Consider the following 26,469-nt stretch of genomic DNA (forward strand, 5'->3'; position numbering starts at 1 on the left):
ACCATCATCCACTCACCCGATGTAGTGCAGCCTACTTCTTCCTTCATATACCTTTGTCATTATTTTTCCGTGTCTGTTTTCCTCTCTTTCTATTTCTCTCATCTTTCCTGTCACTTTTTATTACTCTTCTGTCCTTTGCAGGTGGCTTTTCATTGAGTGACAAGCCTGATGGTTTCCTGTAAGCCAGAAAACCATTTACAGTGTTGGGTGGTAACCATATAACCAACCCATCTGTGTTCTTAACGTGTCAGCAAGTGGGTTGGCGTAGGGTTAGTGCTCATTCCCGTAAAACAGTTAATTCAAAGACAAATGGCTACCCCTTAGGGAGTATTGTGTCTGGCTATAGATAGATAGATAGACATCTCTCCCATTGTATGCTTCTTTGTTCTGCGATTCAGTTTTTCCTAGAAACTTTCAGGGACCATTTGTAAGGTTTCATGGCAATACAGTACAAATTAAAACTAAGTGCAGGCAGGACAGAACACTGTTGTCCTTTTTGTGCCAGATCTTGTGCAGTCTTATGACTTCCCATATATCCTGCAGCATCATTTAAGTCAACATCTCTCATGTAACTGTCCAGAAGTTGCTGCAGCCCATTGTGATTTTAGTTTGTTTAAAGAATACAGTATATGACAGTCATGCTCTCTTCCTTGGCATTTTAAAGGAAGCACTTGTACACCATATATGGAAGGCCCCCTCCCCCCCTTTTTATTTATTATTTTTTTTTTTTAAGTTGGCATTTTTACTTACCATATGCTTAGTTTTGTCAGCCAAGTGGGATGTGGCCATATATGTCACACGAGGTAACATCATGTGAACACTGACCTTCTGGTGTTTTAGATGAGTATTCATGTTGATAATTTTGTACTGAAGTAGCAGTTTTTATAGTTTACAGTTCTGCGAGACATATATTCTTATTCACTGCTATTCCTTTATTTTTTTATCACATATACTTGCCTTTCATTGTGCATACTCCTCATGTCCACTGTCCTTAATGCTCCTATCAGTTTCACCTTGCACACCACAATTAGATAGTCAAACAAACATCTTGGCTTTCTCCTTCTAATACTCTAAGGTCAGTATTACTCCCAGGCATCCTTCCCCAGTACAAAATCAATTTGACACCTTTCAGCACTCACTTCATTCTATATTATACTCGTATATACCATATACCTGTATTTATATACAGTGGAACTTCCTAAATCGCAGTCATATGAGACTGGGCACAAGCCGTGAGAATTCCGCAAGTTAGAAATAATTAATCTTATGGGGATAATTGCGTATGGGTTTGTCATCTCGGAAAAGTTGTTCCCCCTCACCCCCAAATCTATGTCAAACTGGTCACCAGCAAACACTGACAACCTTGAAAAGAAATTAGTAAAGCATATCCAATGGGAATGAACAATATTGTAAGATTCTTACCTGACTCTGACTGACGACATTGTTTGAATGGACGAGGGAAGGGGGAGGGATTCTCAGGCTTGAGGCAGACTATGGCCTCTCAGCATGAGTCAAGTGTGCTGCTGCCTCATGCTGCTGCCTCTGTGCCGCTTCCTCCGTACCAGCTTCCCACAGGAATTTCTCAAAGTCCACTGCAGAGACAACAGAAGCGGTGTCGTCGTCACCCTCAGCTGCCTCCACGTCATGGCAAGAGTCGTCTGTTTGTTGGGAACAGACACTTCCTTTCCATATTTTCTATTGAAATGAGTCTTTCACAAGTTACTTGTTATTCCTGGATTACCATAGCCATTGGGCATTTTTATAAACTTACCTCTGAAATCTGTAAATGAGGATTTAGAATGCATGATACACTAACTCTTCCAGTTGGAACAGTGGTTGGTGTACAATGCAGCCAGTTGGAGAGATTGTCAGTAAACATTGACACGGATGACCTGCCAGCTTCCTTATATACCCCAAAATAAGTATATTTTATTTTTTTCCACTCCTTGCAGTCACAATGCAACAGCTAACTATCTGTGTTGCATATATACAGTACCAAAATTACTTAACCTGAGATTGTGAGTTTGTTATGATATTGGTGGAATCGCCACACTTGTTCGGTAAAGAATTACCTCGTTGAGCCTGTAAGGGTGGGCAACTTTGGCTTTCTTCTCATCGCTGTCAATCCTCCTTATTTCATTTAACTTTTGAGTGTAAGATAATGTTGGCTTCATCTTCTTCCTCTTCCTCAAAGAAGTTGTAGGCTTAGAAGGGTTACAATTGGCCATGGTAACACTGAGTAGGTGGAGGAAGCACAGGGGAAAAAAAAAAATCCTCGTAACAAACCACACCACAACCACATGCCAACAACAGAGAGGAGACAGTGCACTGAGCCGGGCATCGGGGTATCAAGCGCGCACGTCCTCCATGCTTGGCATTGGAGGGAAGCGCTGTGATTATCTTATGTAAAGTGCTGTGCTTGAGTATAATTGGTTTAGTGATTCCCATGCTTGACTACGATTGGATTTTGCCCGGCTCAGCACATGGGCTTGGGGTAGTGGTGGCATGTATTATACGAGGCATTGGAAAAGTGCCACTTTTGAGGCTGCAGTCATGAATTTCATGTAATTTCACAAGTTACTCATATTGCAAACTGCTGCATGATGTTGCTGTGTATTATGAATCTGCTGTTTAGGATCGTGCGATTTAGGAGATTCCACTGTACCTTAATTTGATACATTTACTCTCTACTCATTCACTCCTCTCTGCCATTCATTATTCATTTGTAAATCACTTCTTTACATATGCCTGCTTATACCTAACCTTATATATACATATCATTTCTACCCATTCATCCATTTTCACTCCCTCTCATCTTTGTGTCACACAGCATCATCTCATTGAACCTTATCTCCATAAATGCCCATACTACTTCTGCTTTAATTCATTTACACCTCTCACATTCCATGTAGCCATATGAGCCTGCCTAGCTCTAGATACAGAACCTGGTTCCAAGGCCATTTGATTGTGCTATAGGTAGAATGTAGAGTTTAAGGGAGTTTTTGGTCTCCTTTCACCCTCTTCCTATTTATATACAGTACATCCCCCTAGTACGTGCCTATATGGGCGGCAGACATGCTCATGTACTAGGATTGCACGTACTAGGAATACATAAACTAATGGGAAAATTAACATTTGGGCAGCACCTCCTCCATATTTATATACAGTACATCCCCCTAGTACGTGCCTATATTGGCGGCAGACATGCTCATGTACTAGGATTTCACGTACTAGGAATACATAAACTAATGGGGAAATTAACATTTGGGCAGCACCTCCTCCATCAGTGACCGTTTTGACCCATTTGAGGGAAAATATCTAAGACATACTGTACTTAAGATATAACTTAAATAACAAGAATGTGGCTGCTCACCTTAACCAAAGAAAACAATAGGCTTGATGGACGTAAGAAGGGGTTCTGAGGCACGGTGAGGCACTTAGTGTGCACCCCCTGCACCACCCGATGCACCGCCAGCCGCACCACCTTCATCACCAACCTCCTCATCAACACTTTCACGAGCCGCCTCACTCACTTCCTCCGTGAATCCTTCAAAGTCTATTGATGACACCACTGACATCACCTCATCCTCTAGTTCCTCTCCAGGAACTGGCTCTGCAGAAGAAGGCACTGCTTCCAAGGGTTCCTGGATTTCTGGTGGTTGCTGAAGGTAACGAGTATGAGGGTTTGTTTCCCTCTGTTAATTTCTTGATGGTGCTTCTCTGTGTAGTAGCAGAAGGTTCTGTGTAGTGAACTCAGAACCTCTTCCATTCGTTGCTGGCACAGTTCTATGCTCTCAAATTCCTCCTTGAACCTATTCAGGGCACACAGGATTCAACTAATCCTAAGCATTGGCGAATCACTCTCCATCAGAGGCAGGTGTCGCTTTCAGGGTTCACACCGGAAAACATCAGTTTTGGGGAGTTTTTCCCTGCCACCTAGCGTTATGTGGGTGCGACTCACGTACTTTGGTTAAGAAAATATTAAAAACAGGTCCTCGTTCACAAGGGGTCTCGCATACTAGGATTTCGCATACTAGGGGGGTGTACTGTACTTGACAAGCAGGGAACTATTGTACATACCCCAGCCACCTGAGCATTAAAGATGCAGTAGTAGATAGATATGGTAATAAATACCATAGAATAGATTGGGTAGTAAATGTATGTGATGCATGAAAGATGTGGAGTAGGGAAGTGTGCTGATAATAAGGCAGAAGAGTGTGCTTAGATGATAAATTTATTAGAGAATTGATATAGACAGGGTGATGAATGTATAGTACTGTATGTGAATGAATCTGAAGATGAGAGGAGGCATGATGGGCCAAGACAAATGGATATGGTAAATATTTAATAGAGAAGGTGAGATATGGAAGCTGATGAGACTAACCATTTGACGGGAAACTGAGTTTTGTAGATGAAATATGTATGGAGAAGTACATAATATGGGTTAGGCAGCCCATTTATAATTTGACAGTGATTCATTGACCCTACCTGGCAGATTTACATGAAGCACATCATAAAAGAACAGATTGAAAAGCTACATGCAGATGTTTATGTTTGCTAGGAAAAACAGGACTCCTGCAAGATTTATGAATGATTGTGTGGCTCTTGTCACTGGGCATGCTGTTGATAGTTCTTATACTTTCATACTTCCTATTTCCTTGTTTATAAATCCTGCCTTACCAAGTCTTCAGGTGGTAATAAGGTACAGGATGATGGTAATGATGACATACAGAAAAAGCTGTTTGGCTTGTCACTCAGTATAGGGTCACTTATAGATACCAGTGCATCAAGGGAGTTGGTTGTGGGCACCCCCTCCTACCACACACACACACACACACACACACACATACACACTCGCTGGTGCAGTGGTAACGTTCTCGCTTGCCAACTAGTGGACGGGAGTTCGCGCCTCGCTCAGGTTGCTAAAAGTTTCACTGACGAAGTGGGTGGTTACTGTCCCCCTTGAGCAAGGGGACGGGAGTGTGCATGTGTGAAGGTCACAGCCTTGCCCATAGATCGGACTATATGAGCTCTCAGCTCCCTTCCGGGAGGGTAAAAAGCTGACGATCACGACCATCAAGTGATCCTGACCGACTCGGTGAATTACACACACACACATACACACACACACACACACACACACACACACACACACACACACACACATCTAGAAGAACACAGTATGATAACAGAAAGACAGTTTGGTTTCAGAAAAGGAAAATCATGTGTTACTAATCTGTTGAGCTACTATGACAGAGTAACAAACACAATACAGGAAAGAGAAGGATGGGTGGACAGTATCTATTTAGATTTCAAGAAAGCATTTGACATAGTACCACACCAAAGACGTTTATGGAAACTGTACCATCAAGGAGGAATTCGAGGCAAGCTGTTTTGTTGGATGCAAGATTTTCTCATAAAAAGAGAAATGAGAACAGTACTAAGAGGAAACTACTCATCATGGAAAGAAGTGACTAGTGGAGTACCACAGGGTTCAGTGCTAGCACCAATCATGTTTTTAGTGTATATAAATGATATAAACAGTAACACTGGAAATGAGAGCTATCTGAATATGTTTGCAGATGATGCAAAAATACAAAGGAGAATTACTAACACAGACTCTTGTAAAGAGCTACAAGAAGAATTAAATAAACTTCATGAATGGAGTAATACATGGCAAATGGAATTCAATGTGGACAAGTGTCATGTAATCAAGTTTGGTAAAAGTGGAAAAAGACCTGATTGGGATTATAAGTTAGGAAATAAAACCCTATACACATCAGAAAGAGAGAAGGACATAGGTGTGATTATCAATAACAGACTATCTCTGGCTGACCACATCAGCGAGAAGGTACGGAACATGTATACACTGCTTTCAAATATTAGAATAGCATTCACATACATAAATGAAGACATGCTAAGAAAGATAATAACATCATTCATTAGACCAACCCTGGAATATGCATCAGTAGTCTGGAGTCCTCATCTCAAAAAACACATAGACAAGATTGAAAAAGTTCAAAGGGCTGCTACAAGATGGATACCAAGCTTAAGGGACCTAAGCTACGAAGAAAGACTAAATAAACTGAATCTACCAACACTACAGGAGAGAAGGAAAAGAGGTGACATGATAATGCTATATAAGTGCATATCAGGGAAGGAGAAAATAGACATAAATTATTACTTAACATATGGAGAAGCATCAGCGAGAGGACATTGCAAAAAACTGCATAAGAAGAGAGGTGATAAAGACATAAGGAAATTTAGTTTCCCAAACAGAGCAATTGATCAGTGGAATGCCGTACCGAATGAAATAGTGTGTGCCAAAACAATTCACAAATTTAAGGATATGTACAATAAATATGGTTTAAGACACGGGACAGTACGAGCTTGACTCATTCCTGTAAAGATACAAATAGGTAAGAATTAGTGAACTCGAAAAAAAAGTAGAGAATCTAGTGATAAAGGATGTGTCAGGAAATACGGAAACCACCATACAGAGTCTAATCCAGTCCAACGAAACAGCCAATGAAGAGATTAAGAATTTGAAGAGGGAGAATGTTGAACTGAGGAGGAAACTTGAAGAGAGTACTAATAAAACGGAGAAGGTGAGTAATGTACTAGAAGAACACAAGGCAAAGTGGGCACACGTAGAGGAAGAACAGAAAGAAGTGGTCAGCTTAAGAGAGATCATCCAGGAAGAAAGGGAAATGAACAAGAAAGAAATGGAAGAAAATGTAGTGAAAATACTGAAGAAAAAAGAGAAAATAGTGAGAGAAACGGTAGAAAGGAACAGATGTGTGGTAGTATTTGGAAACAGGGAAGAGGAAGAAAGGTTAGGTTAGCAAGACCTAAGAGAGAGACACGAACATGGTGAGAGGAATATTAGGCAAGATTGATTTGAGAAGGAAACAAGTGGGTAAAAGAAATTGAGGAAGTAAGGAGGATAGGGCCTTATAAGAAAGGGGAAACAAGACCAATGAGAGTCAAGTTTACATCAGAAAGTGTAATAAATGAGATACTTAAAGTGACCTGGAAATTAAGCAAAGGGCGGGGATGGAAAATATTATAATAAGAAAAGATCTGAATGAAGAAGAAGAAAGCTTTAAAATCATTAAAGGAAGAAGTAAAGGAAAAAAATGATAAGAGGACAGAGGAAGAACGTAATACTTTTTTTTGGAGAGTATTGGATATGAAAGTAAGGAAATGGTATTTAAGGAAATAGAAGTGAAGGAAATTAGGGGGATGGTTGTGAAAGATCAGAAGTTGAGGAAGTGAGTACGGACAGAGAGTAGGAGAGAAGAGGGTATTAATAATGTCAAAAATAATTTGAAGGTGATATATACTAATGTTGATGGTTTCATATCGACAAGGATCGAAATTAATGATTTCTTGAGAGAGCATGAACCTGATGTCATGTGCTTTGTAGAGACCAAATTAAGAGAAGATATTGATGTTCATTTGGGAGATGGTAAATACAAACTGTGGAGAAAAGACAGAAAAGAAAAAAAGGGAGGAGGAGTGATGATAGCAGTGAAGAACAACATAAATGTAGATACTGTGGAAATGGGAGAAGGCAGGGCTGAAGTGATATATATGAAATTAGAAACTGGAGAGAATGTTAAGAGAGATATGGCGGTAGTGTATGTTCCCCAAAGACGAGCATGGAAGGATGACGAATACCATGAGATGTTGTCAGATATGGCTAGCTACTTGCAAAAAATAGTGAGAAAAACAATAATATAATTTTGGTGGGTGACTTTAATTGTAAAGAGGTGAACTGGGAGGAATGGTACTCGGAGGCGGCGAGGATTCGTGAGTACTATGTTATTAAATATAATAATGAATAATGTGATGACGCAGTGGGTCAAAGAAGAGACACGGTTTCGAGGTGAGGACACACCAGCAAGGTTAGAATTTACTGTTCACCAAAGAACCTGATGTAATAGAATCATTGGAATATCTCTGTCCTTTGGGAAAAAGTGATCACGTGGTCATTGAGTTCCAGATGTTAATAGGAAACGTCGGAGCCAAGAGACGAGCTTCATAGACAGGAAGATACAACTTTGGCAAAGCAAATTTTACAGGATTGAGAAACTTTTTGAAAATGCGGATTGGAGAAAATTCAGAGAAACAAGAGAGATACAGAGGAAGTGGGATATCTTTCTAGACCTCTATAATTTGGGAGTGGAAAAATTTGTACCAAGAGTAAGAGGGAAAGAAAACAGGAAAAAGGAGTGGTTTAATAGAAGGTGTATGATAGCCAAAAAAGAGAGATAAGGCGTGGATCAATTGGAGAAAGAGGTAACGACAGAACAAAAGGAAGAATATAAAAGAACAAGAAAACGAATACACAAGAATACGTAGGGAAGAAGAAAGGAATTTTGAAAAAGGTATAATTGACAAATGCAAGGATGAACCCAAACTGTTTTATAGATTTGTTAATGGCAAACTGAAACAAAGGAAGGAATCACCAAGCTGAAAGTAGATGGAGAGGTCTTTAATGATGCGGCAATGCAAGCAGAAATAATGAACAAACGTTTCCAGTCAGTTTTCACTAAAGAAAAGGAGCTTGTGGAAGGGGAGGAGTGATTAGAAATGTTCCGGTGATGAAAGATATAAAAGTGGAGGTGCAGGAAGTGTATAAATTACTGGAAACTCAAGATGTAAGGAAAGCCCCAGGACCTGATGGAATTTCTAATTGGGTACTGAAGGAATGCAGAGAACAACTGAGCGGATAAAATTCACAGCTTAATTGTATGCTCACTGGAAGAGGGGAAAGTGCCAAAAGAATGGAAGAGGGCAAATGTGGTACCAATTTACAAGGGAGGAAACAGGGAAGAACCCCTGAATTATAGACCAGTGTCTCTAACCAGCATGGTCGCAAAATTGTGTGAGAGAATCCTGAAAGACAGATGGATAAAATATCTGGAAGAGATGAATATTTTGGCTGAATGTCAGTTTGGATTCAGAAGTGGAAGGTCATGTGTTTCAAACTTGTTGAGCTTTTACTCAAGAGCGATTGATGTGGTACAGGAGAGAGATGGTTGGGTGGATTGTGTGTACTTAGACTTAGAAGGCCTTTGACAAGGTACCTCATAAGAGACTAATGTGGAAACTAGAATATATAGGAGGACTAAAGGGGAAACTTCTGGAATGGATGAGAGACTTTTTGAGAGACAGACAAATGAGGACAGTAATAAAGGAAAAGATGTCTGGATGGAGGGAAGTAACAAGTGGAGTCCCTCAAGGCTCAGTGTTGGCGCCAGTAATGTTCCTGATTTATGTAAATGATATGGTAGATGGAGTGAACAGTTATGCGAGTCTGTTTGCTGATGATGTAAAGATCTTGAGGAAGATAGAGGTTGAGGAGGATTGTAAAATACTGCAGGAGGATTTGGATAGGATACACAATTGGAGCCGGACGTGGGAAATGAAATTTAATGTAAAGAAATGTAAAATATTGGAAATGGGTTTGTACCAGGAGACCATCACTGAACTATTTTTTGGGTAATGAATTAATCACAAAAAGGAGAGAAGAGAAAGATTTGGGAGTGCTGGTCCGAGATAGTTGTCACCAGAAAAGCACATTAACAAGATAGTTGGAGAGACTTATAAGCTCTTGACTAACATAAGAGTAGCATTTCATTATATGGATGAGGAAATGATGAAAAAATTGATAGTGGCCATGATCCGCCCCAGGTTAGAATATGCAGCGGTAGTGTGGTCCCCACACAAAAAGAAAGATATAAACAAGATTGAGAGAATACTAAGAACAGCAACCAAGATGGTCCCCAGTCTGACAGACCTGTCATACAGAGAGAGGCTGGAAAAACTGGATTTGCCTTCGTTAGAGGAAAGGAGAAAGAGGGGAGACATGATTGCGGTGTTCAGGACCATGGTGGGAGTAGATAAAATTGACAAAGAAGATCTGTTTGTATGGGATAAGAGAGCAACAAGAGGACATGGAATGAAATTGAAAAAGTCAAGCTGCTTGAAGGATATCAAGAAATATGGCTTTCCTTACAGAAGTATAGACTTATGGAATAGCCTGGACAAAGAGATCGTCCAGTCTAAAAACATAAACGAGTTTAAAGTTAAATTCGACTTATTGAGAAACAGCGACGGAAACCCACGAGCATAGTACATTCCGTGTATATCACAATTAGGTATATTCTTAAATATTTGGAACGACTTAGACAAAGAGGTGGTGCATGAGAAAAACATTCATGTGTGTAAAGGTAGACTTGATAAATGTGGATATGGAGACAGGACAACACGAGCATTGCTCAATTCCTGTATACTACAAATAGACACACACACACACACACACACACACACACACACACACACACACACACACACACACACACACACACACACACACACTTTTGCAAAAACATCGTCCATATGACTTTCAGAATATTATGGCAAGAGGTGAAGCTTATTTTTATTTATTACTGAAAATGTACTGTATATCATCTCAGGAGTGTTAATATGACTGTTTACCATCCCTAAATACTTTGTTGAGGGTTTATTAACACTGTAGTACAGCATCATGATATCTGTCTATCTCTGTCCATTGCCAGATGCCTCAGTCCCGTAAGGGGTGGCCGTAAACAAATCACCTTCATGTCGCCCTGTCCAATGCCACTTCACTGCCTTGATCCTAGCTCACACCCTCCTCTCTCATATACCTCTCTACTCCATCTCTTCATCTCATTTTCGGCCTCCCCTTCCCTCTCCCCCCCTCCACCTCACTCGCATACACTCTCCTTGTTAGTCTCTCACTCTCCATCCTCTCCACATGGCCAAACCACCTCAGTGTATTTTTCCTAGTGCTTTTTATCACATCCACATCCACACCAAAGTGCTCTTTCACTTCCTAATTTGACAGTCTGTCTTGCCATATAACTCCACTATCATGATGTACATGGTAATATTGCTTTGGTATTATGTGAAATGCACCATTGTATCCAGAGCAGTGTTCTTAGAAATCTGTTGATGACATTTGCCATGAATTGATGTTTAATTTGTTCCTTTTTCTAGTGAGGTAACCATTACCTTCATATTATATCTTATTTTCAGACACTGATAATTGAAATGCACCGCTTAGAAGATGACCTGAATTATCTAGAAGAAAAAGGGAAGACGATGGAACAAGACTCAGAAATGCTGAATATGAAGGCTACGATATCAGGCATCAGAATGAGACTAAAAACTGTTCGGTGTCAAGCAGAGTCCAAGAAGACTGAGATTGAAGTAAGTCATGGTAATGCTGTACAGCATGGTAATTTTTGTACTCATGCTGGGTTATGTAAACTCATTTAGTTTTTCATATAACCATCCTTTATCCAGTCCTGTACTGTCCCTGAAATAATGAGCATAGAGACCTGAAGCTCTAAGCATTTATTACAGACACTGAAGGCAAGGATGACCAGTTACATGTCTCAAGTGGTATTAAGAGAACAGTAATACAATTTATTCCAGCCATTCATTGGATGCTAACTGTTATGACCACTGTATTTAAGGTGCTTTAATTTGCTTTTTTCATTTTATTGTTTTGGTGAACCCACTAACCCATGTAGCTAGATATGGACATAATGGACTGTAGAAGTTCAACCTCTTCACTTAGGAGCTTCAAAAGAGCATGAATTGGATGGCTTCTGTGCTATGGTAATGAACTGTGTGCTTCTCTCATTCATATTTTCCTTGATTTGGAATACCTTTCTAATCATGCTGAAAGTTATCGTAAGTATATTTGAGGGATCTGCACATTCTGGCACAGTATTATTTTGAGAGCTTTTTTTCATGTTTATATGTAATTATCAGTAATACAGCAGACCAACTTGGGCATGCAAAATTGATGCTATCTATATGAGTTCTGTGTGAGCCATTCTGAGTGTTTATGTTGACTTTTTAAAAACTTTTTTTTCTATGTATTATTTCAGCATGGTGTTTGCCTTGATATTTGTATGGTGGTAAAGGGGTAATGTGAATCCAGTGGTGCAGTAGGACAGTAAAGCATATTGTAAGGAAAAATAGTAAAGCATAGATTTATAGGGAAAAATTGTATGAAGAACTGTAAGATGTCTGTGAGCTTCGTGAGTGTGTGTGTGTGTGTGTGTGTGTGTGTGTGTGTGTGTGTGTATTTACCTAGTTGTGATATACGGAAAATGAGCTATGCTCGTGGGGTCCTGTCTCTTTTTCTCAATAAGTAATATTTTGCTTAGAAGTCATTTAAGTTTTTAGACTGGAAGATCTCTTTGTCCAGGCTATTCCGCAAGTCTATGCATCTATATGGAAAGCTATATTTCTTGATATTCTTCAAGCAACATGGCTTTTTCAGTTTCATTCTGTGTCTTCTTGTTACATACCCATCCCATACAAGCAGATCTTTTCTGTCAACTTTATCTACTCCCATCATGGCCCTGAACACCACAATCATGTCGCCCCTCTCTTTCCTTTTTTCTAGGGAAGGCAGATCCAGCTTTTCCAGTGACGGATCTGCCAGGCTGGGGACCATCTTGGTTGCTGTTCTTTGTATTCTCTCAATCTTGTTTATATCTTTCTTTTTGTGTGGGGACCACACTACTGCTGCATATTCCAACCTGAGGCAGATCATGGCCCCTATCAATTTTTTCATCATCTCCGCATCCATGTAATGACTCTTATGTTAGTCAAGAGATTGTACGTCTCTCCAACTATCTTGTTCATGTGTTTTCCCAGTGACAAACTATCCTGAACCAGCACTCCCAGATCTTTCTCGTCTCTCGCTCTTGTGGTTGGTTCATTACTCATCATATAATTCAGTGATGGCCTCTTGGTACTTTTACCCATTTCCAGTATTTTACATTTTTTTTGCATTGAATTTCATTTCCCACATCCGGCATCAATCATGAATGCTATCCAAGTCTTCCTGCAGCATTTTACAGTCTCCCTCAACTTCTACTTTCCTCAAGATCATTGCATCATCAGCAAACAGACTTGCATAACTGTTCATTTCATCTACCATATCGTTATGTAAATCAGGAATATTACTTGTGCTAACACCGAGCCCTGTGGGACTCCACTTGTTACTTCCCTCCATCCTGACATCCTGTCCCTTATTACTGTCCTCATTTGTCAGTCTCTCAAGAAGTCTGTCATCCACTCCAGGAGGTTTCTCTTCAGTCCTCCTGTGTGCTCCAGTTTCCACATTAGTCGCTTGTGGGGTACATTGTCAAAGGCTTTCTCCAAATCTAAATACACACAATCCACCCAGCTGTCTCTCTTCTGTAGCACGTCAGTCACTCTTGAGTAAATGCTCAACAAGTTGGAAACACACGACCTTTCACATCAGAATCCAAACTGACTTTCAGTCAAAATGTTCATCTCCTCCAGATATTTTATCCATCTCTCTTTCAGAATTCTTTCACACAGTGTTGCAACTATGCTGGTCAGGGACACTAGTCTATAATTCAGGGGTTCTTCCATGTTTTCTCCCTTATAAATTGGTACCACATTGGCCCTCTTCCATTCCCAAGGCGCTTTCCCTTCTTCCAGAGAATGCACAATTAATCCATGAATTTTATCCGCCAGTTGTTCTGTACATATTTCAGTACCCAAGTAGAGATTCCATCCGGTCTTGGGGCTTTCCTTATATCATGAGTTTCCAGTAATTTATACACTTCCTGCACTTCCACTTTTATATCTTTTATTACTATATTTCTTGTCACTCTCTCCCCCTCCACAAAATCCCTTTCTAGTGAAAACCGATTGGAAACATTTTTTCATTATTTCAGCTTGCATTGCCGCATCATTATAGACCTCTCCTTCTACTTTCAGTTTGGTGATTCCTTCCTTTTGTTTCAAATTGCCATTAATAAATCTATAAAGCAGTTTGGGTTCTTCCTTACATTTGTCAGTTATACCTTTTTCAAAGTTCCTTTCTTCCTCTCTGCATATTTTTGTATATTCATTTCTAGTTCTTCTGTATTCCTCCTTTGTTCTGTTAGTACCACTCATTCTCCAGTTGTTCCATGCCATGTCCCTCTCTTTTTTTGCTATCATACACATTCGGTTAAACCAATCCTTCTTCCTGTTTTCTTTCCCACTTACTCTTGAAACATGTTTTTCCACTCCTATATCATAGAGGTCTAGAAAGATATCCCACTTCCTCCGTATCTCTCTTGTTTCTCTAAATTTTCTTCAGTCTGCATTTTTAAAAAATTTCCTCAATCCTGTAAAGTTTGCTTTCCCAAAGTTGTATCTTCCCTGGTAATAATGCTCATCTCTTGGCACCATGTTCCTTTTTATCATCTGGAACTCAATGACCACGTGATCACTTTTTCGTATAGGACACAGATATTTCAAAGATTCAGTTACCTCAGGTTCTTTGATTAGCAGTAAATCTAGTCTTGCTGGCGCTTTGTCACCTCTAAATCTTGTCTCTTCTTTGACCCATTGGGTCATTACATTATTCATTGCTATATATAACAATATAGTGCCCCACAAATCTTCACTGCCTTCTGAGTCCCAGTCCTCCCAGTTCACCTCTGTACAATTAAAATCACCCATCAGAATTATGTTGTTGCTTTCCTCAGTCACTTTCTGTAGATAACTAACCATGTCTGACAATGTATCCCGTTATTCATCATCATTCCATGCCCTTGTCTTAGGGGGAACATATACTTCTGCAATGTTTCTCCTGCCATTCTCTCCAGTTTCTAGTTTCATATTTATCACTCATCCTTACCCTCTCCTAGTTCTACATTTTCCACATTGATGTTGTTCTTCACTGCTGTCATCATTCCTCCTCCCGCTTTTTCTTTTCTGTCTCTTCTCCACAGTTTGTATTTACCATCTCCCATATGGATATCAATATCCCCTCTTGGTCTCTGCAAAGCACATAATATCTGATTCATGTACCCTCAAGTAATCGTTGGTTTCTAGCCTTGCCGATATTAAACCATCATCATCAGTATATGCCACTTTCCAATTTTTGTTGTTGTCCTTTATTCCCTCTTCTCTCCCTCTCTCTGTCGGTACCACTTCCTTTATTTCTGATCCATAACTCTCCAGTAGAACACTGTCTTCTCTTCCTCCGTTCTCTGTTCGTTTTTTGCCTTTGGTTCCTTTACTAGCTCCTTTATCTTAGCTCTTCTTTCCCCATTTGCATCTCTCCTAATCCAGACATTCTTGAACTCCTCCATTTCTGATAATTTCCATGTTCTGTTGGTGATTTCATTTACCATTCCCTGAGACTTAAACTTTACCTTAAGTGGCCTCGCCCCTCCTTCTTCGCACTTTCCTAACCTAAACACTTCTTCAGTCTCTTCTTGAGCTTTGTTGTTACCCTCCATATCTACTGATACTATCTCTTTAGCCTGACTCAGTTCTTCTTTTTCCCTTTCTGATCATACCGTCATACTTTTTCTTTTATTCCTGAAATTATCACATATTTTTTCTTGTTAGCTACATCCTGGCTAAAGATTCTGTACTTTTTAGTACCCTAACCACTTCCTTTTCCACCTTTTCCATGCTTTGTTGCTCTCTAGTCTTTTTCAAATTTATATTTTCTTCCTCTTGAATTTTCTTCCATCCCTTGTGTTGTTCCTTGATTTCCTTAATATGTTCATCATGCATCCTTGATTTTGATTCATGTTCCATTAGTTTACTTTTCATCCTGTCCCTTTCTGCTTCCAACCTCTTGTTTTCACTTTTGAGCTGTTTTATTTCATATAAGGCAGATCCATTACTCAATTTCAGTTCTGTAATTTGCCTTTCTTGTTCAGCACCACGTGTCCGGACGTTATCCAACTTAGTCTGAAGTATCTTAATCTCTTTCTCCTGTTCAAAGGTCTGTTCCTGCAGCTCACAAATTATCGTCCACCCCATTTTTTCTCCTGGACATTCCCCTCCGCCATTTTCTCCACTCCTGCTACTCTTGTTTGATTCAGTTTGGTACTTCCTTTACCCTTATCCTCATCTGAGAAGCCCGCAAATTCACCGCCATCAGATGTAAACAATGATCTACCACCTTCCGCCATGATGCAGCCTGCTAAAACTTTCCACTTCCACTATGTTTTGTACTCTTATTTGACCGAAATTTGCGATTTTTTCACTAATATCAGATGGAACCACCACTCATGTATTCATTCACTTAATCACAATAGGTTGGGCTCCTTTTTTAAAGTTCCTTTCTCTTCTCCATATATTGTATTCCTCTAGGTTTAGGGTATCATTTGGTAACCTTGGTGTTAATTTTGTTTCAGTTAGGCAAATGATACGTGGTTTCTTTTCTTTGCTATACTCTTTCCATCCATCCATCCATCCATCATCCAATCCTACGTTGCCCCACGAGGAGTGTAGAAGCCCGGGGCTAGGCAGTTGGTCCTGACATTTAAGATGAGAGTATAATCTTTCATCTCTGATAATTTTCATACCATTCCATCTACATTTGAGTACATCAACTTAATCATCTTGTTTATACTAGCCGTAGCTTGAGTCTATTTCCTTCCTTTTTTTATATTCCTTGCTGGTTGTGTACCATTTTCATACTTGCAGTCCAGTTACTTTGTAAAAAAAATTTACTCCTCTCTTCCTGTGATCTTTCCTCATTCTTTGTTTTTGCTTCCTCCCTCTTCTCTTTTAGTGTTCCCAGTTCCTCTTGAGTTAGGCATCCTTTTATCCATACTCTTTTAAATTCATCTTTTTCCATGAGTTTGTTGGCATTTTTTAATATTTTCTCTACAGGGTTTGCACTCTGGAATGTTACTTTCAGAGGCCTTGACTTACTTCTCTCATATTTCCCTAGCCATTTATATTCTTCTATATCTTCATCACAGATATCCCCTGATACTTGATGCAGTATGTTCATTATATTTTCCATCTCCTTTTTGTCCCTTGAGATTCTGTTTTTTTATATCTTCCTCACCTATGCCACTGATTACTGTAGATTTGTTAATCTCTATGGCTTCCCTGACTAGTTTTGGGGTATTTTTTATAATTTCTTTAATTTCATTTCCTACACTTTTTTCATCCACCTTTGTAACTAAATCATTCTTTACTTTCACCATTTCAGCATATGTAGTTTGTACCTCATCTTTTTAATTTCTCACCATTTCATTTACCTTTGTTATTTTCTTTTTAGTGTTACTACTGTACTTTGGTCTATCAGACTGCTTGATTGCCTGATTTTCTCTGTATCATTTCTGAAATCATCCATAATTCTCTCATGGTTAATACTGTAACTGTATACATCCCATTTCACTAGCCTTTGTTCTCAGTGAATTTACCTCACCTGATAGGTCATCTGTTGTTGTGGCTTTTCTCTTTATTTCCTTTATTAATTCCTCATTTTTTTCCTTCTGTCTCCGTAGCTCATTCTTGATCTCTTCAATTTCCATTTGAAAAGATCTCTCTAGTCTATTTACTTTTTTAGCTAACTTGTCATAAGTTTCCTTTTCAATCAGTTTTGAGTAGAAGTCATCATCTTGTCTTTTACCTTTGTCTCTTTTCTTAACAGTTTCCAAAAAATGAAGACATCTTACAGAAAAGATCTCTGCTTACAGTTTTTGCATCACTCTGTCGTCTGCCAACCTTGGTGTTGTCCAGCTGATGTAAGGAAATTCAGCACATTCCTTGACACTGATGTAGATGTTTACCTACTTTAGGCTACACTCTCTTTGCTATTGCTTGTTTCACTATGTTGGATCATCACCTAAATTATCCTGATACAAGCTTGACCAATAAATAGGTACAACTTAGGTATCCCCAGATAGGAGTTCAGTGATACACATCCGACCGCTGTGCTAGTCACTGTGTGTGTGTGTGTGTGTGTGTGTGTGTGTGTGTACCTATTTGTATTATACAGGAATTAAGCTAAGTTTGCATTGTCCTGTATCCATATCTACTTTTATGCAGTCTAGTTTTAAACACATGGATGATTTTTGCTTTCACCACCTCCTTCTCTAAGTCATGCCAAGTACTTGTACTTCTGTTTGGGAAACTGAACCTTTTAATTTTGTTAAGGCATATGCTCTTCTTCAATTTAAATTTACAACCTCTTGTTCTTCCATCGTCCAATACAAAAAGATTCTCTTTATCCACCTTTTCCAGACCTCATACATTTCTAAACATCATAATCAAATCTCCAATTTCCATTCTCTCACGTAATGTTGGTAACTTCAGTTTTTTCAATCTCTCCTCGTAGGTCAGTTCCCTTAAGCATGGTATCATCCTCGTGTCCATCTGTTGTACCCTATCCAGTTTATTAATATACCTTTTCAGATGGGTGACCATAGTGACCATATCGCAGCCACATATTCTAGTCCTGGTCGTATCATGGACAATATCAACTCCCTCAGCTTTTCCTCATCCATATACAGTAGTCCCTCCAATATCCGATGTAATAGAGCCAATGGCATGTCCGGATAGTGATCCCGTCCTGATATTGGGCCCCAGCCTTCTGGACTTGTACTTATGGACCCTAACTCAGAAAAACACCTATACAACTCCCTCTGGACATGCATAGCACCTATTTAAGACCCAAATCACACCAGTAAGGGACATAAAAGACTGAAATAAATGCAAAAGAACCATAAAATGAGTTTTTTTGAGGTAGGTTTATACAATATTAAACATTCTGGGTACTTACAACAAGTCCCAGGCTCCTGGACTGGTAGTTATGGACCCTAACCTAGCCTAACACAGAAAAACACCTCCCTACTGCACATGCATAGCACCTAAGACACTATTCACACCAATAAGGGACATAAAAGAGTGAAATGAGGCGTTAGAGGTAAGTATGGAAAAAACAGTACAGTACAATATGAAACATTCTGGGTACTTACAGCAAGTCCCTGCCCATCTCGATGAATAACCCGCCTCCTCTCAGACTCTGACAGTAAGAAGGAGTTCCTGAAGCACTTGCAGTATACTGTTCATGAAATCTTGCACAGAACTTAGTCATTTGCACTCAGAATTCCATTCTCTTAACACTGCGCACTCTTGTCTTACTTGCGCTCCATTGTACCTTAATGAAATAAGTGTTGCACTCTGCACTTTAAGTCTTTCCACTCTTAAAACCATTTTCTAAACAAAATACACTCAAGTTAATATACGTTACATTTACAGTCCATTAAATTTTTGTCTTTTCACTCAGAACTCTAATTCCTTAACACTATGCACTGTTTTTTTCACTGCACAACACTGTAAATTCCCGTGTGGTCTAGTGGAGAAGTTCTTGGCGTCTAATCATTGTCAGAGTCTGAGAGTAGCACATGCAGGTGACCTAGGGGTGCGTCGCTGGGTCGTGGTGATGGCGTACCCACTTCAGACGACTCTGAAGAGAGGCACAAACTCATGTCAAGTGGTGACTCCACCGTGCCTGATGTGGTGGGCTGTGGCTCAGAGCATGAGAGCCTGTCTTGGGGAGGCAATGGAGTGGAGCCAGGGCTGGGCACGGGAGGGGTCACGGGCCTGAAAAAGCTGTTAATGGTTGATTGACGCAAGGAACAACGATTTTGATGATTAATGATGCACTACCTGAAAGCATGCACTTCCTTCACAAGTCCCAAGGGCCCCATCTCCCTGTTGCAGTCTGGGTGCTCAAGGTAGTCCAGAACGAACTCTAGGTGTTCCCGGAGTGTGTTCAGCTTGGGGATGGCTGGAGTAGTGTCACACTGAGAGGAGTCCGCATCATCATCACCGTCCTCGTCAGAATCTTCAAACTGGGTACTGACACCTGCAACTGAAGATGCAATCTCGATATCAGACATGATCTGATACCCAGGATCACCCTCGTCATCATCCAACCACTCATGCACTTCATCCACATCAACATTGTTGCCATGCGCACGTAGACGTGCATGGAAGTCATCCACGTCAAAACCTAGGAAATCGTGCTCCACATCCGTTCCAAGAAGTAGACGAGACCAACCATTTTCTAGAGTCTTGACAGGGATTTCCTTTCATGCACTGGCCCAGTTGTAGATGGCAGACTTGATGTTGTAGCGGCAAATGTTTTCCAAAGCCTGCTGGCCTCGCGTGTCCCGTCCATCCCTGCGCTCGTCCTCATCCTCGAAGACAACCATCACCTCGTCCAGGAACTTCCACCGGTACAGCCTCTTCGTTGCCACAATCACTCCTTGGTCCATTGGTTGGGTGAGAGCAGTAGTATTAGCTGGCAGAAACATGCACCTAATGCACCCATTCTCAGCCAACAACTCCTTGTCGCACGGTGGGCAGGTGCATTGTCTAGGAGAAGGAGGGCCTTTACCTGGTTGCATGGGATTCCCAGTTTCTCCGTCTGGTAATGGATGACCTCCTTGATGAAATGGCGGTGGAACCAGTCTTTGAAGATCTGGGCTGTGAACCATGCCTTCAAGGAATGGTACCAGACAACATGAAGACACCGAGGCTGCTTTGCACGGCCGACAATAACGGGCTTGAGCCGGTGCATGCCGTTAGCATTGGCCCAACACAAAGCAGATATCCGTTGCTTGCAGAGCTTGCGGCCAGGTACACACTTCTCCGTCTCCTCGGCTAGAGTGTTCGTAGGCAAAGAGTGATAGAATAAGCCAGTTTCGTCAGCGTTGTAGACTTGACCGAGAGTTAGGCCCTCCCTGTCGATCAAGCCCTTCACGTTGTGCCGAAACTCGTCAACTCCATCCTCGTTGGCGTCCAAAGCTTCTCCATGAGACTTATGGTTGGTAGGATGGGACTTGAGTGTATTGGTGTTGTGATGAGGAGAGGTAGATTGAGATGGTTTGGACATGTGGAGAGGATGGGGGATGATAATTGGGTGAGGAAGGTGAGAAGTGTTAATATTGGGGGTGGGGTTATGAGGGGTAGACTGAGAAAGACATGGGACGAGGTCATTAAGTGTGACCTCAGGGTTAAGGGACTGAACAGGGAGACTGCAGTGGATTGTGCAGCGTGGAGAGCTGCCATTAGGTGACCAAGGGGGAGGCGGTGGCTGAATCGGTAGAGAGGTGACCTGCAATCCTAATGGACCCAGGATCAAATCCTGGCTGGGGCAGGGAACAGTTTAAGGATTTGAATTTCCTAAGAAGCAGACTTTCCTGATCTACCAGGTGACCCGCCGACATGTCGTAAAAGTACCCCCGCTAATACCAGTACACCAGTCCAGTATGAGACAGCCCTACCATGTATTCAATATGGACGGTGTGTGTTAGCGCCGAGGTGGTGACATGTGGAGGTGTAGGAGGACTACTGGGCCTTGGGATAGGCCACTGCCCCCAAGAAATAGGCCCTGAGCCTTTGCCCAGAGTCGGACACTTAAAAAAAAAAAACAAAAAAACACACATGCAAGCATGTTGGAGCCCTTAAAAACGAAAACAAGGCCATGTTGTAACTTGAACGCGAAGAGCCAACCTTCGGATGCCTTGAAGTCTAGGGCGTCGTGAAGCCTTGCAAACTTCTCAGCAGCAGCCTTCAGCTCCGTGCCACGCACCATCACACTAGCAGCACGTTGCTGTCTATACCAAATCAACGTAGAGCGGTCGACTTCTGCATACTTGGGAGTGTACATTACCTTCCTCTCCACGTTGCATATGCTTTTCGACGAGAAGTCAGCCGTGTACTGCATGAGTTTGTCGCGGGATCTCTTGATATCAAACAAAGTAGACTGGGCCAGGTTGAATTCACGGAGGGTACGTGAGGTAGACCATCCCGCGTCCACCTTGTCCAATATCTCCCTCTTCTTCTCTAGAGTCAAAACCACTCTCTACCTCTTCTCAGGCGGCGGGGCCATCATCACACACACGAAGGAGAGGCACGAGAGCAGCAGGAGAGCCTGCAGCAGGTAAGGCACCACCGCAAAAGCGAGCACATGGGCGGCCACGACGACGAGCGTGCACACACAACAAGAGACGGGCGGTAAGCAGGGAGGATGCAGGGGCACTCTAGCGGACGTCGGGGGAACAATGTACCAAAACACAGCTGGCCCGCGCCACACGCGCCAACTTCAAATTTCAGGCGGGAAAAAGTCGAATTTTTTGCAGTTTTTGTCCCATTTTGGAAATACTGGATCCCAGGACGAAAATGTCTGGTTATTGGGGATGTCAAGAAAATGGGCATCCGGATATTGGAGGGATTACTTTAAAAGTCACTTTCATGTTGGTCAGTAATTCATATGTGCCTCTAGTGATTCTATGTTTTTCTAATGACAGGTCATCTATAATCTCTTACAAGTCCTCTTCCTTTCTTTTGCTAATTATCTCATTGTTGATTTTATATATCCATTTTGGCCATTTTTCTTTCACTTCCGTTTGTAACACACGACACTTCTTGGCACTGAACTCCATTTTCCAAGTCTGGCTCCAGTTGTGGAGTTTGTTCAAGTCCTTTTACAGCTCCTTACAACTATCTGTGAACATATTCATGTAACTACTAGAACCTTCTGGCAGATCATTTATGTGTACAGTACTGAAAAAGAAATATTATTGATGCCAAGACAGAACCCCAGGGCACTCCACTAATCACATCTTTCCATTGTGAAACCTTGTCTTTTATGACCGTTCTCATCTGCCTTCATACCAGATAATTGTCCATCCACTTTAACCCCTAAAGACCACAAATCTCCCAGCCCTCTATCTCCAGAACCGCAAAAAGGGTCTGATTTTTTAACTTTCACCAAGGTAAAGTTTTTTCCTACAGGCTTCAAGAGCTTGAATTTACAAATCTGAAAACGTATGTTTCACTCTCATATGACTTACGGTTACCGCAATATTGGCCATCAAAGAACGTCACAAATAAAAATTGTTATCCTTCGTGTTTAAAGAGAGAGAAAAAATTGCACCAGAGTAAATTTTGGTCTTATTGATATAAAGAGCTTGGTTTTACACACCAGAAAATGTATGTTTCACTCATATATCTAATGGTTACTGCACAGTCAACTGTCAAAAAAAGAGTCACACCCCACTATGAGTGAGAATGGGACATCCTTGAGAAATAAGGGGTAATGGGGAGGTGGAGGGAGTGTGGGGGTTATCAGGAGGGGGAGAAAGAGAGGGAATATGTCTGCCACATACACCCAGTATAGTCTAGAGGGGGGTGTGGGGGACAGTTTGGGTGGGAGGGAACACGGAAGACAGGATCCAATAGGGCAACGGGAGATGGAGAGATGGCCTGGGGAGGGGGGGTGGTCCCCACACCCAGGGAAGAGGCCAGATTATGCCTCCCACCACCTGATCCCGTAGTTACCATTGGCCAGGTCCCATATATGCCATAAAAGAGTCGATACTACCTACCACCAGTTTTTGGAAGCCTCTGTACCATTGACAGCCATAGGACTTCATGCAACATTTTCCGTAACTGTCATTTGACAGTGATAGGACTTTATGCGACATTTTCCATAACTGTCATTTGAGAGCCATAGGTCTTTAGTGGTTAATAGTTTCCCATGCACTCCTCCAAAGGTCTTCAAATTCCACAGCAGTCTCGTATAGGGTACCCAGTCAAATGCTTTCCTGAGGTCTAGGTAGACACCCCTCTCTCTCTTATATGACATCTGTCGCCCTACCATAGAAACCTAGTAGACAGGTAACACAAGATCATCCTTCCCTAAAACTGAATTGTCCTGGTGTTATCACTTCATTTTCTCGTAATTACCTAATCCATCTTTTCCGATAATTTCCTCACAAATTTTCCAAACATCACTAATATGTGATACAGGTCTGTAGTTGAGTGGATCTTCCCTATCTCCTCCCTGACTGGCACAATGTTTGCTGTTTTCCAGTCTTTAGGTACATGTCCATTTTCAAGAGAGCTGTTTATGATGACATAAACAGGCCACACTAATTGATCAGCTCATTCTTTCAGGATCCATCCAGCAACATTATCCGGTCCCATTGCTTTCCTCACATCCAAGTCCCTCATCATCTGCAGCACACCATTCTTGTCAATTGTAATTTTTGCCATTCTCGTAATCTTGGTTTCCATTTCAAGTTCATTAAATTCCTCTTCCAGTACATAAACTGCCTGCAGTTTATTGTTCATTATTCTGCACAAATCTTCTCATTCATAAGTTTCATTTTCATTTTTCAGTTGTGCTCTACTCTCCTTAATTTTCATTTTACCATTTACAAACCTATAAAATAGCTTAGGTTCCTTTTTACATTTAGTTACAATATCTTCTTCATGCATCCTTTCTTCCTCTCTCCATCTCTTTACATATTCATTTCTAGCCTTCCTATAGTCCTCCCATGCCCTTTCTCTATACCTTCTTCTCACTTTATTCCATGCTCTGTTTCTTGCCTCAAGTGCCTTTCTCACCTATTGTTGAACCATTTTTTCTTCTTTTCCATTGCTGTGGAGAATTTTGGGATGTATTTACTGATTTCTGTTTTGTACAGTTCCATCAGAAACTCATACTTCTTATTGACATTTTTGACCACATCCATACTCCAGTCTATATTTTGGAAATACTGTATTTCCTTAGAGAAGCAAAATTGGCTTTTCCATAATTACATTATTTTCTCTTTGTTTTTCTTTTCTCTCACTTTCCACCACTGTCACCATTTCCATCTCATTAACTAGATGATCACTTCTACCTAGGGGGTATTGATAGGTTATATTCTTCACATCATTTGGGTCCTTCGTGAATACCAGGTCCAGCCTTAATGGTTCATCATCTCTTCTAGTTCATGTATTTTCTTTAATTAATTGAGTCAGCATATTTTCCATGACCAATATCATTAATTTATTGCCCCACAATTCCTCATTGCTCCCAGCATCCATATTTTCCCAGTCAGCTTCTCTACAATTAAAATCCCCTATGATTATTATTCTATTCCTTCATTCAGTTAACATCTTCATCTGTACAATGCATTCTCTTATCAGCAGTACATGTTTGAGGAAGCATACAGAATACCATTACATCTATTTTATCTCCATAGTCATCTTCTGTTTCCATTCCCAAAATTTCTGCTGTTGTGTTTTCAAGCTCTATCCTTTTTGTTTTAAATCCATATGAGTTAAAATCATTACCCCTTCCCCAAACTTCCCCTCTCTATCCTTCCTCCACACACTGATTCCTTCCATCTAAATAATTTAGTATTGACATCCCAGGGCAATTTGGTCTCTACCAAGCAGATAATTTCTAGTTTCTTTTCTATTATATCATCTCCTAGTTCCCCTCTCTTAGATATTAGTCCATCTACATTACCTTACATGATCTTTAAATTTTTCAATACAGTCTTTTCTTTATTCATCCCTCTAATTCCTGTGACCATTTCCATCCCCCTCTTTTTCCATCACTTCTAGTTCTTGACATACCACTTCTTGATTTTCATGTCCATCACTCCAGAAAAAATTCTTATGCTCATCCTCTGACCTTTTGTCATTTTTTTCTTTCACTTGGTATTTCAGCGACTTCAAAACTTCTTTTTCTTCCTCATGTAGATCTTTTCTTATAATAATGTTTTCAAAACCTGGCTCCCTGCTCAATTTCCACAACATTCTGAGAAGTTCCTTTGTTGCACTTTCAGTTACAAACTTAATCTGCATTGGTCTTGCTTCTCCCGTTTTGTATGGCCCTATTCTTAAAACTATCTCAATTTCTTTAACCTACTTTCCTTCTTGTGGATCAGTCTTGGCCAATATTTCCTTCACACGGTTCGAGTCTCCCTCGATTCTCACTGGCCTAACCTCCTCCATCTTCTTGTCTCCAGGTATCACAACACATTGATTTCTCTCTATGATTTCTCTCTCTATTTTCTCTTTCTTTTTTAATATCCTCATTACATTTTCATCCATTCTTTTCATGTTTTCTTCCCATTGTTTCTGAATATTAAAGTAACCACTTCTTTCTGTTCTGTTCCTCTTGCAAATGTGCCCATCTTGTCTTCTGTTCTTCTGGTACATTACTCACTTTTTCCTTTTATTATTACTTTATTCTGACTATTTTCCTAGTTCAATATTTTCTTGCTTCAATTTTTGTTAGTATTGTGATCCCTTCCCTGACATATGGAAGCAAGGCATGGACCTTGCAAGAGTGGAACAAGTCAAGAGTGAGAGCAGTGGAAATGAGTTACTTGAGAGGAGCATGTGGAGTGACGTGGAGGGACAGGTTGACGAATGAAGAAGTGAAGGAACGCTGTGGGGTGGATGTGGATGTGGTTGAGAAGATTAGGAGAAATACACTGAGGTGGTTTGGACATGTGAAGAGAATGGAGAATGAAAGACTGACTAAGAGGGTGTATGTAGGTGAGGTGGAGGGAGGGAGAGGGAGAGGTAGACTGAGGATGAGGTGGAGGGATGGAGTTGAGAGGTATATGAGGGAGGGGGGGGTGAGTTGGGGGGAGGGTAGTCAAATGGTGGGTGACAGAGCGACTTGGAGGCGTTTTGTCTGCGGCCACCCTTTGCGGGATTAGGGCGTCGGGCTATAGATAGATATATAGATGGCCTCACTGGCCATTTTGTTTGATTCAGTCAGGCTGTGAGTTTTCAGATCATTTATTT

The 26,469-nt window shown here is 40.8% G+C and overlaps 1 protein-coding gene across 1 annotated transcript in view; it reads left to right on the forward strand.

Annotated features, from left to right (window-relative positions):
- Positions 1-26,469, forward strand: part of LOC145415676 (uncharacterized) — a 561,483-nt gene that overhangs the window by 439,148 nt on the left and 95,866 nt on the right. The window contains exon 54 of the mRNA XM_080284894.1: positions 11,089-11,262. Within this exon, the coding sequence (XP_080141020.1) occupies positions 11,089-11,262 (174 nt within the window). The remainder of the gene's footprint in view (positions 1-11,088; positions 11,263-26,469) is intronic.

The sequence above is a fragment of the Coenobita brevimanus genome, chromosome 13, assembly GCF_032717465.1.
Source record: "Coenobita brevimanus isolate Jiangsu-jjx chromosome 13, ASM3271746v2, whole genome shotgun sequence".
Taxonomy (NCBI): domain Eukaryota; kingdom Metazoa; phylum Arthropoda; class Malacostraca; order Decapoda; family Coenobitidae; genus Coenobita; species Coenobita brevimanus.